Source organism: Gastrolobium bilobum, unplaced genomic scaffold (genome assembly GCF_033153095.1).
Source record: "Gastrolobium bilobum isolate Gb01-03AN ecotype WA unplaced genomic scaffold, APGP_CSIRO_Gbil_v1 utg3870, whole genome shotgun sequence".
Classification (NCBI taxonomy): Eukaryota; Viridiplantae; Streptophyta; class Magnoliopsida; order Fabales; family Fabaceae; genus Gastrolobium; species Gastrolobium bilobum.
This window is the reverse complement of record NW_026895180.1, coordinates 1,138,436-1,150,920: the sequence shown is the minus strand read 5'-3', so window position 1 is coordinate 1,150,920 and position 12,485 is coordinate 1,138,436. Positions and strand designations below refer to the sequence as shown.

Below are 12,485 nucleotides of genomic sequence, written 5' to 3'. Positions count from 1 at the left end.
CCATGACCTTGAACTTGGTTATTCCATGAATCAGTTTTGCTCCTTGAAGGCTGAAATAAGTGTTGAGAGGATATCATGGTATAGCAGTCTTGCCCTGGTTGGTTTACATTCCTTGTTAAAGTATTCAGGACTAGTAAGTATACACAACTGGGATAGTACAATTCAGTAAACCATTGAGATTCAGCATAAGGGATCCATGTTGTGAGATGCAGTTGGGAACTTGTGGTATCCAACTATTTATGTATAAGAGTGGTTCATGACTGTTTTTTAAAACTTTCGGTGTCTCATCATCTGTTGATAACAATTTGCAAAAACATATTCTATGTTCACATTTCTATCTCAAAGAGATAAGCAAAATAATATCATGTTTTATTGAGTGAAGTTGTTAAGTAATTTTGTATTACTCAATTCTAGTCTGCAAGATAGCGTGTCTTTCTATTTTTATGTTTTTGGATATAAAGTTAGAATAATTGGAAGGTTAACATCGGGAATTTTTAATTCTTTAAAAATATCATTTATTTAAAATTTAATATTTTTATAAAGAATCAAAAATTTTAGTCTAATACTTATACGGAATATATAACTCAAAATTAAGAAACTTAATTATAACTCTTATGTTGAATTTCAAATCCAATTTCAATATACTATGCGCCGTATTTCTTTTCCTTTTCTCTAAATTTTCTCCTTAGCCAAGAAGAAATTAAAAAAAAATAAGAAGATTAATTTACAATTTACACCTTTCAAATTCCCATTAAGATGGTATTAAAGACAAGACATTTTATGTAAATAAAAAGACTACACATTTAACAATCCATTCAATTTTCCTTCTCCTCCTCCTCCTCTTCTTCTTATTTTTTTTTTTTTTTATCAATACACTAAAATAATTTCAACTCGAAGTCATAATTAGGAGTGTGCAAAAAAACTAGTTCACTTGCCATGCCCTTGACCCGACCCATAAATACCTATATTTTTTGAACTGGTTTAATTACTTACCCACTTTTATTTGGGTCAGTTTTAGACCTGACTTGTTTTAATATTGACTCATTGACCCAAAACTTGACTCATACTCATTATGTGAAAAAAAAGAAAATCACAATTACATTAAAAGAAAAGTTTTAACGTAAAACAATTACGTCAAATTTTTTTACGGAAAATATTTACATAAAAAATTTTCGCAAAATTTTTTGACGAAAAATATTTACATAAAAAAATTTCGATAAAAAATTTTGACGAAAAAATTATTTTGTCAAAATTCTTTAGAAAATCTAAATTTCGTCGAAAGTTTCGAATGAAACATTTTTCTCGAAACAATTTCCGTTGAAATTTTCGTCAGAACACATTCCCATTGAAATTTTGAACGAAAAACATTCCGTCAAAATTTTTGATAGAATTTTTTTTTTCGTTTAAAACATTTAACGGAAGAAATCATTTTCGTCAAAACTTTTGACAGAAACTAAATTTCGATAAAAAAAAATTTTTTGTAACAATTTTCATTAGAGAAAAAATTTCGTTGCTTTTCGACAAAAAGTATTCCGACGAAAAAATATTTTTGTGACAAAATTCTCGTCATTTGCAATGTAGAAATTTTGACGAAATTTTGTGAGGCAACCAAGTCAAAAACGGGCCAGGTCAGATTCGACCAACTTCAGAAATCAAGTCAGACCCACTTCAGAAACCAAGTCAAGTCAGATCCGATCTAGTTCTGAACTAGTTCAACAAAATCCAAACCAAGTCAAACCTGACTTGAATCAAATTAAAGCGGGTCGGGTCGGGTAAAAATAATTAACCTATAAAAACCAAGTTAGGTCAAGTCGAACAAAAATCTGACCCGACATGACCCACGCACACACAGCGCTAGTCATAATCTAAATCGTCTCTTTTAATCTACCAAAAATAGAAGCAATCCATTGATAACTAAAAGAGTTGAGTAACTAGTTTTCAAATAGATATACCCTGATATATATTAGTCCTTAAATAGTAAAAACTATAACCAAGATATATAAACCTATATTCGATCGACTAAATCAATTTTTAAAGTTGTATTTTATCTGTCAATTTTGTTCATAAATTCGTGATTTAAAAATTGGTTTTACCGATAAAATACACATTTGAGAATCTAAAACGTAATTTCTATTATTTAAGGATTAATACGACCAACGTCATTTACCTTTTCTTTTTTTTTTGGATATTCCAACGTAATACTTTATCTCTCTCTCTCTCTCTCGAGTCTTCTTCAATCGAGTGCCACACAACAGGATCAAAACCCGATCTGGTCAACTTAAGTGGGTTTATATGTTATCAAGTTCAAATTTTTTTCTCTCTCGTGATGTTTGGTTCCCGAGAAAATTTATAGAATCTAATTAGTAGTTTTTTTTTCTGTTTTTTTTTTCTCTCTCTAAGTTTTGAACGCAATAATAATCTTGCAGAATGGAGGAAGTCCAAGAGCCTCAAACCCAATCACCACTCGGTAATTTGCATGCATCTCTTAGGGGAAAAAAATGATCTTTCTTTTCAATGTTGTATTTGCATGAAAAAACTATTTTTATCTTTTTTTTTGGGCACTGTTAATGGCTGCAGGTCAAGAAGATGAGAATGAAGTGATTACTGAAAGCTCTGCATTTGTTAAAGGGGAGCCAACACAAGAATTTAGTTACCCTCCAAAAGTTGATTCTCAAGTTGAAGTCCTTCACGAGAAGGTCACTAAACAAATAATTAAGGAAGGCCATGGCCAGAAACCTACCAAATATTCAACTTGCTTCTGTGAGTGCCACATTTAATCATAGTTTGACTCTATCTATGTTTGCAGTTAGTGTGAAATCCAATGTTGTCACTACAGTTCATGTCATGGTACACATGTTGCCTGCTAGTAAAAAGGCTCGATTCACAGAATGTTGATATGCAATTGTGTTTATCTAAAGTTATTTGAACTCATCCCTGTGCATATGCTAAAGTACTTTCATATCATGTGATATCAGATTTTTCTTTTTTTTCTTTTTTTCCCTGGAATGGCCTTCATCGTGTCTAGCTAGGTATAGCAACTTAAGCTATAATTTAAGCCAATATATGGAAATGTTTTGGTATGAAAATGTAAAATGGTTGGACTTTGGACATCTAGTGTTGTTTTACCATAAGAAAAACTTCTTGATTGAGGCTAGATGAGGACAGAAGCAGGGAGGGGCAAAGTTATATCAGGCATTAGTTCCTAATATCTACTCCTTTACTCATCTTGTGATCCCTTTCCTGCGTAGCCTTTTTGTTTTTCTTGGCAGTTCAAAATCATGAATGTGACCTAGATGGTATATGGTGGTAGTCCATTACAGGGCGTGGTCTGAGAGTACACAGCACAAGTTTGAAGACACATGGGAGGAGCAACGACCAATTGAGATGGTATTAGGAAAAGGTATGTTCCTGATGGAAGTTTGAAGTATTGGATTTCTTATGTTCATTGGTCAATAGGACTTGCGTGTTTTCATTGTCTGAGATTCCTATCATATTTATTCTCTAAATCTTTGATTTTCCTATTTGTGCATTGCTAATGGAACCTTGATGTCCAAGTATAGTGTGATCATCTTGCAGATGAGTTTGGTCAAATGACAGAATGATTTGTACATGTTTAAAGTAATGAATTCTGTTCAATATTTTGTCTTCAAATCTTTCTATTACAATTTATGCGTTGCTAACTTTCTATGATTGTGATGTCCATGCATATTGTGGCCATCTGCTATGTTAGACTTGAATAACCCCAACAACAAAAAAAGATAAATCTCGTGTATTGCTCTACCAGACTTGTTATTTGATTAAAAAAGGAAACAAATCAATCCTAATCAAGAGGAAATAAAAACTGATCCTATTTGATTGATTCCCATATATTAGAGTTTTGACAGTATCCCTAATATATGAAAATAATCTTATGATTTCCCACATTATTCGATTTTAATGGATTCCCTTGAAACAGAGAAGAAAGAAATGACTGGGTTGGGCATTGGTGTGGCAAACATGAAAGCGGGTGAGCGTGCGTTGCTGCGTGTTGGCTGGGAACTAGGATATGGAAAAGAAGGAAGCTTTTCTTTTCCAAATGTTCCACCCATGGCAGATTTAGTTTATGAAGTTGAGTTCATTGGCTTTGATGAAACAAAAGAAGTAAGTTTCCATTAAATTATTGTATGGCCATGGACTTGGTAAGATGCTTATAGCACCTGATTCCACAGGGAAAAGCTCGCAGTGATATGACGGTGGAGGAAAGGATCGGTGCAGCAGATCGGAGAAAGATGGATGGAAATGCTATGTTTCAGGAAGAAAAACTAGAGGAGGCCATGCAACAGTATGAAATGGTTACACACTTATGTTGCTTAAGCTCTTGTACATAGTTCTTACTTCTTTACTGTTCTTAATCCATGAAAATTTCTTTCTTCTGTTTATTTCTGTTTTGGGTTTGACAATTCCTTGATTGTCTTGGTTCTTGACAGGCCATAGCGTATATGGGAGATGACTTCATGTTCCAGTTGTTTGGGAAATATAGGGATATGGCTCTGGCTGTAAAGAATCCATGCCATCTTAACATGGCAGCATGTCTGATTAAGCTGAACCGCTATGAAGAAGCTATTGGACAATGCAGCATTGTAAGTATAAGACTTTAACATATCAATTTAGTACCAAATGCCTTTTATTTGTTCTATTTTTTTGCAAGCCATACAATTTATTAGGGTTCTGACTTCTGATAATTATTATTTTTCTTTCTATATGTATAACAGCATTAAAATTATCTTTTCTGCAAGTTCCTTTTACCCAGTTTTGGGTTGTGAATGGAATATAATTATAAATTAACTGATATTCTAATAATATGCTGCTTTTAGTGTCAGACAATAGTGAGTATTATATTATTTCTGACAAATTGAAGACAGCTAATGCTTTTTTTAACAAGGGTTCATTTTAATCTTAGCGGAGGAAAACTTCAAATTGTTTTTGTTTACTTGCATCATTAGCCAGCCAAATCATTCCTTGACAGAAAATGCGGACTTTATCACTTCAATGCTTTTTGTCAACAAAGGGTTGCTTTTGCTGCCGGCTTACCACGTAATTGTGGGACATGCTTTAAGTTTATTTGTTATGTAATAGGATGTTTTATCTCTGTACAGAAAACAAACCAAGCCAAATCTCTTAAGCGTTTTAACTTTTGATGAAGAAACTATACATTAAATTTGTGATGCAACAAAAAACCATGATTTTATGATCTGAAACTGAAATAATTTTTTCACTTCATAGTACATACATGAAGAGTCATTGTTCATCCACTTTTGTTTACTGTATGGTGGAATTTACAGGTACTGAGTGAGGATGAGAACAATGTCAAGGCATTATTTAGGCGAGGTAAGGCTAGAGCATCACTTGGGCAAACAGATGCTGCCAGAGAAGATTTTCAAAAGGCACGTAAACATGCCCCTGAAGATAAAGCAATTGCAAGAGAATTGAGGTTGCTTGCTGAACATGACAAGGCTATTTACCAAAAGCAGAAAGAGATCTATAAAGGAATATTTGGACCAAGTCCTCAACCAAAACCTAAGCCAAGTAATTGGCTGGTTCTTATTTGGCAGTGGTTGCTTTCAGTATTTTATGGCCTTATCACACTCTTCAAGCGTGAAAGGCACAAATCTGACTAATTGAACTGTGGAACAACAAGACCAATTTGTTTACGTGCATCCTACGAGATGGCATGTCTTTGTCCTACTAAGGGAATAATTATTACTTTTACTATTTATCTTTGCTGGTGGTACAATGAGTTGTTCAAAAGGCAGTGGTGTTTTCACTCTTCTGTATAGAGGAGTCGTGTTTGACAATACTACTACCAACCTCTTCTTTTGTTTACTTTTCAAATAGAGTTTTATAGTTCATCTAGAAGCGTATGCCTTTGAATTATCTCATGATTATGAAGAATTGCATGGGACATGTGATGAAGAATTGCTCTCAGCAGTAATGCTTCACTGTCTATAAATTTTGAATTGCATGTCAATTTAACTAAAATCATGTATGCTACATTGCTACTGTCATAATGATGTAAAATAACATTACTTAATTAATTAAGACAAGCCCAACTACCCAAACTTAGAAGTTAATGGGAAAAGGAAATTTTTGCTCTTATCTTTTGCAGGTAAGGAAGGGAAAGGGAATCCCAAAGTTTGCTAAAAAATAAATGTGATTATTTTCTTAGGTGCGTTTACGATCTTAATCTACATCAAGCTCAAGCCTTTAGGTACCTATAAATAGAGGTGGCAAAGTGGGAGATTCGCTTTGTCCCGTTATCAGTCTGTTAAAAAATGAGTCAACTCGCTTCGTTCCACTTTTAAAAGTGGGTTGAAAAACTCAATTCATCTCGTTTGGCGGGTTGGGTGAGTTACACTATCAGTCCGAGCTTATTTTACACTGACCTACCTCGGCCTGTAATTAATTCGTCAAAAAATGAGTTCATCCAGCTTTAGAGATGGGTTGAAAAACTCAATTCGTCTTGTTCCATTTAGCACGTGGGGCGAGTTGATCCATTTTAGTGACTGTACTTATTAATCATTAAACTGACTAGTATCCTCTTTTGCTTTGAAGGGGGACAAAGATAAGTTCCCAAGTGACCTATAAAGTAAAACTCCACAAAAATAATAAAATGCGCTATTTATAACAAAAGAGAATCACATAATTTGACTAAGAAAAAGGAAATGAATATGGACATATGAGTAACCATAGTTAACCATAAAAAAAGATGAAGATAACGGCACACACACACATCATCAATTACCAACATGCCATTCATATTCATAAAACTTCAACAACAATCTTTCTGTACACATGATCATTTTCCAAATATAAAATACATCTTACAATCTCTTGTGCAAAATAAAAGGCCAGTTCTTCTTACATCTTATATATTTTCTACAAAATGAAAGAGCAGTGCAGATAAGAAGTAGCTAGTAACTACCACAGATGTTTGTGCATAGAAGTCCAAGCACAATAAGCACATACTAGCTTCTGGGATATGTACACATAAACTGCAAATGATATACTCATTAGCAACAAGTCTTTCCAATCACCCTTTTGCTGTGAACTCAAATTCTGCTTAGACCTCTTCCCAAGCTTCTCAAAACCATTTAACAGTTTCAATTTCAACAAGTTTAGCTTTCCTCCTCCCATGTCTTTCTTCTCTTCAGGATTGGAATCATTGATGGGTCTTCTACTCTGGCAGGATAATAGAATAAAAATCCTGGGGTTGTTTCTGTTTGTGAGTTCATGACTAGGTGCCCTTTTCCTACAGCAACAGTGACCAACGGTGAGAGCTGCCATGGAAGGAACTATAGCAATGTGAAGATGAACATGTCACTGTGACTTAGTGCAAATTAGAATTAGATATTTTCTTCAAATGGGTCAATGGATAAGGGAACTATGTAGACCCGGGTATTGTATGGAGGAGGAACATTGAGGAAAATAAATAAATAACAAATTGGCTAATGTTTTCAAGATATTTTTCAAAGATTTGAATATAATAGTAATAATAATGGTGTTTCAATTTTTCTTTGCCTTATAAGTTTTTAGGAAAAAATATTTGTCCTTTTAAATGATATAACTTGTGTCATTTCACTCTCATAAGGAGGTGAAATCTACACTTTTATATTTTTTTGTCCACCCTCTTTCCTCTTTTATCTATCTCTTTCTCTCATTTGAAATGACACAACTTTACATCCTTTAAAATTATAAACACTTTTTCCAAGTTTTTATGCACATTTTTCGTGATTATTCCCTGAAAGACAGGAAAAAGAATTAAATAATTACAAATTTTAAATAAAAAATTGAATTTTTAGGTTTTTTTTCTTGTTTCTTCCGTTTTCATTTCTTTGAAATATATTTTAATAATTATTTTTAATATAATTTTATATAGAAAAACTTTTAATTTTTTAGTTTAATTTTTCCATGTATAATAATATTCAATTTAATTTTCATTATTTGTTTTTAAAATTTGTCAACAGTTATATCGATAGTTTTTAAAGATATTATATTTGTTGTCCTTTTAATTTCTATATTTTACAGTAATTTTATATAACAATATTGCGGGATTGTACTGAAATTAAAAGATAAAAATAACGTTGAGTATGATTATGTAAGTGAGAACTAAATTTAAAATATTTATATAAAATTTGAAGGGTTCGCTTTTTCTATGGTTAATGTAAATAAGTTATTTACATTTAGCCCAAAACGACATCGTTTTGAGACGAAAATCAATGTCTCATTTCAAGGTTATAATAGTCTTTTTCATTATATTTTTTTAATTTTTCAATCTAAAACGACGTCGTTTTGGGAGCGAATGTATATAACTTATCTACATACACTTTAGAAACATTAAAGTCAAATTTAAATTAAAAATAAGTATCGTGTTTAAGAATATTTAAATATATTGTTTTTTTTTTTTTTTTAAATAAAGAGGGGCTAAGCCCCTTTAAATATATTGTTTAGTATGAGTAAAGGGATTATATTAGCAAAAAAAAAAAAAGAGATTAGTTTTGTCCACCGGCGATAGATCCAAACCCCCGATTCACAACATATACATATATTATATATTTTTCAACTGAATACAAATATTTTAATTTAAATTTTTTTAAAATTTAAGACTGTTTACATATTTAATACCGACTTGAATACTATGAATTATATATATGTAGATATTTTATGATAAACTAGAGTAAAAAATTTTATTTTATTATAGGATTTGGTGTTTGTCATTTTAAATGACATAAGTTATGTTATTGTAAGAGAGAAATAGACACAAAAAATGAAAATTATTGGAGAGAGAAAGTGGGTGGTTTTTTTAATTTAAATTTTAAATAAAAAATTTATTTTGTGTCTATCTGTCTCTTAAAATGACATAACTTCATGTCATATAAAATGATAAATGTTTTCCCTTTATTATATTATATGTAAATAAAAAATGAATAAATTAATTTTAATTCATCATGTATTAAATTACATAAACAACCACAGTTTTTATCCTTTTCTTTAAGGACTTTGATTTTCTTATATTGTATGATAATAGAATTTTTATGTTATGACTCAATTTGTTATGGATTTCACATTTATTAAAAAAATTACACATAAATGAAAGAGTCACGATATAAAAAAAGATCTATTAATTTCATGTTATATTAGATAATTATCTCATGCAACAGAGACAAGATAGTGAAATCCACCATTTATAAAACAAAAAAAAAAATGTGAATTCCACTACTTTATGTCTGTTGCATGAGATAATTATTTCCCTATAAAAAACACTTTTCATGTCCCTTTCTCTTTAAGTCAACAAAAACTTTGCTTTTTAACATTGGTAAATCCATCATACAGGTGGCGTGGGGTATCGATTGGGTCCCAGCGAGCCTCTGATCATAATGTGAACCCGTTCGTAGACAATAAAACATGTAAAATTAGCGTCAATTTAAAAACTAAAAGCAAAATCACGTGACGTCAAAAGTGTGTACAAGAGTCAAAGGATGCCAGCTTTTATCACGCTCACATTCAAGTAAATATTCTTGTGTATAATTATTTTATAAATTTAAATAAATAATATTATTGATTATTTAGTTTATAATATTTATATAATAAAACTTACATAAATATCTCTCTCAAAATCATATCGTATGAATTTGAGACCCCTAATAATGTTGGGAATGGTACGGGGAGCCCAAAACCCATTGCAAGGGATACATCCATGGGCCAAGCAATAAACCACAATAAGTGGGCCGACACCACATTTTAACCCAAAACCTTAAGGCTGTAGGTTTATGGGTCTTTTTGCACTTATATAGTATCACTTGGTCTAGGTCTAGCCAATGTGGTACTTCATTACAACTCATACTTGAATACTTCCAACAAATAACGCCTCTGATCATGCATGCAGTCTGCATTTTAAGAAAAGAGTACAACAAGTTGCAGGCTGCAAGGTTTCGGATCTCCATAACCAACAACCTTTCGCCACGTCACAGCGTTGAAAAATTTATGGCATTCAACTATTGAAGATTCCCAATGCGAGATGTTCAAGATAAAGTTGGGGTGGTGATCAGAGATCACATGCTCAGATGTGCAGAGTATAATCCAACACAACCTGCCCCCATTACTGTCGGTTTTATGCTCTCCTTTTCCTTTTTTCTCCCAAATTTTGTAATTAAACATAGGAAAACATGGCCTCCCTCTTGAGGATCTTCGCATGTCATTTTTTGAAGATATTTAAATATATTTATTTCTGCTTCGTTGACGCTTCAAATTAATCTCATAATTAGTTTGAAGGAACATTTTATATTTATAAATTTTTTTATTTATAAATTCTTACAAATTACATTATTTTCTTTCAAAAGAACGCTGGTTACACTGTGTTCTCCCGAGAAAACATAGTGTAATTTGTAAAAAATTTCAAAAAAAGTTTGTAGACGAATTCTAATTTAAAAAATCAAAACTTGTGAACATATTAGGAGAACCAACTCTCCACGAATAGCTAATTAGAATTCGATAACTCAATTTTTTTTTCATAAATTTAATGTTTTAAGATGTTAGATCAAGATGTAGTATTAAATTCCTTCTTGAGGATTCCCTTTGCGATTTTGACTTCTCTAATCTTTTCTTCATGTATACTGGGGAGACAACCACTGTTCCAAGCTACCAATTGAAAAGATCATATTATCTTAATGTATTTTTTTTTATTTTTTTTCACAATGTGAAGTTGATAGCTCGTATGATTCGCTAATTTGATCCACACGAAGAATAATAAATAACAAAATGTGAAAAGAGGTTAGAAAATAATGCATTTATAAGTTACCTTTTTTCTTTTTTCTTTTTCTTAGTTATGTAATTTGCTTCCTAATTCGTTATGGTGGTAGACATTGTTATCAAAAACTAGTGTAAAAACGTAAAAATTTATATTTTTACGTTTTTACTAGAGTAATATGTGTTAAAACTCAAGTAAAAACGACTCTTGGTAAAAACTGGTAGAAATGTCGCGTAAAAATGTAAAAACAGTAAAAACTTACGTTTTTACTTTAAACTAAAAGTTTAATAAAAAAAAGATTTACAAAAAAAAAATTAAAAAAAACCTAATTTTCATTTTTCCCAAATCATATTCACAGTATCTTAATATATTTTTGTTTGGATATATGCTTTTTATAATTATGTCTTATAAAGCTGCAATTCTATTATAAGTTATGTTATAAGAAGCGTTTTGTGTTTTTGGATCATTGTGTGTATTGAAAGAAGTGAAATTATATCCTGATGAGCGATGATCCAAAATCTGCAGAGTGTATAAAGCAGTTAGAGCAGATTGATTATCCATTACTTGTTAATTATCACTGTTTATAATTTTGATACTTAGTTATGAAAAATAATTTTTCTTTTTAGATAGATAAGTGACTCAACATATGTTCATTCATTATGTGATATTTTTTTTACTTGCATATATATAATTTTGTATCTTGACCTTAAGTGGTAGAAAGTATAAACTTTACGTTTCGTATCGTTTCTACATTTTATGTTTCTACCACTCTTTTTTCGTTTCTATATAGAAACTCGAGTTTGACAACATTGATGATAGACGTTAGGAAGTATCTCCCTAGGAGTGAATTATATCTACGTAATAAGAGTTCAATTGAGTAGTGATATTAAAAATCAGAGCTCTAATAAAAGATATGCTCGGAAAAAAGGTGCATGCTGAGATTTGGTTTAGTAATAATGTTATAATTCGACAAAAAAATAATTATTTATCATGGTGAGGAGTGGTTTTATTTTAAGATATTATTTTTATCATGTTATATGACAGAAAAATCCTCTTATATATACATAAAGTATAATGTGAGTCCAACTAAATAACGTACAAAGGTAAGGCATCTAAACGTCTTGTATATTAGAATATCTCCCTCTCACTTTTCTCTCCACTGTCGTCACTGCAATGTTGACAGTGGCTGCAAGATGCCTTGCCTAGTAAGATCAGGCTATAATGGTTCTCCTTATATTCGTTGACTTGGCTCCCTCTCCTACATTGATGGAACTCAATCCTATCTAGAAATATCTATTTTCTTGTTACTAAGCACACATTTCACTGATTGTATGATTTGTTACTCTACTAATATTGAGAATTATTGTAGCCGTTCTACACCTCCTCCCTTATTTACACAGCGCCTAGGAAGTTTTTACATAGCCTTGATCCATACTATTGCTGCTGTTAAAGACACCCTAAAGTGACATACTACATCATTTGGAAATACATACGTGGCTATTTGATATTAGTGACAGTTCAATTAGCTATATTGAAATAGTGTTAGGTAACTTGGATCCATCCCAAAATGCCGTGTTACGTCTTTTTATTCACTTCAGCTGTTCTCTTACCACGATTAATGCCTCTGAAATGCGTTTCAAGCAACCAATGTGTTGGGTTACTCTTTAAATAAAATAACATTTGTAGTTGGCTTTTCAATTGT

At 31.5% G+C, this 12,485-nt stretch overlaps 2 protein-coding genes across 4 annotated transcripts; one reads left to right on the top strand and one right to left on the bottom strand.

Annotated features, from left to right (window-relative positions):
• Positions 1-2,187: 2,187 nt before the first annotated feature.
• LOC133298097 (peptidyl-prolyl cis-trans isomerase FKBP42) lies at positions 2,188-5,878 on the top strand. Of its 3 annotated transcripts, none has more exons than XM_061497345.1 (8): positions 2,188-2,282; positions 2,427-2,467; positions 2,578-2,760; positions 3,311-3,400; positions 3,956-4,140; positions 4,209-4,331; positions 4,467-4,619; positions 5,322-5,878. In XM_061497345.1, the coding sequence occupies exons 2-8, from the start codon at positions 2,428-2,430 to the stop codon at positions 5,655-5,657; spliced, it is 1,110 nt and encodes a 369-aa protein (XP_061353329.1). In that variant the 5' UTR covers positions 2,188-2,282; position 2,427; the 3' UTR covers positions 5,658-5,878. The 3 variants fall into 3 exon arrangements, with proteins under 3 accessions (XP_061353329.1, XP_061353319.1, XP_061353323.1); XM_061497335.1 differs by having other exon boundaries at positions 2,223-2,282; positions 2,401-2,467; XM_061497339.1 differs by lacking the exon at positions 2,188-2,282 and adding an exon at positions 2,292-2,302 and having other exon boundaries at positions 2,401-2,467.
• Positions 5,879-6,784: 906 nt separating this feature from the next.
• On the bottom strand, positions 6,785-7,419 carry LOC133298578 (uncharacterized). The gene has a single exon (XM_061497905.1). The coding sequence runs from the start codon at positions 7,321-7,323 to the stop codon at positions 6,958-6,960; it is 366 nt and encodes a 121-aa protein (XP_061353889.1). The 5' UTR covers positions 7,324-7,419; the 3' UTR covers positions 6,785-6,957.
• Positions 7,420-12,485: the final 5,066 nt, after the last annotated feature.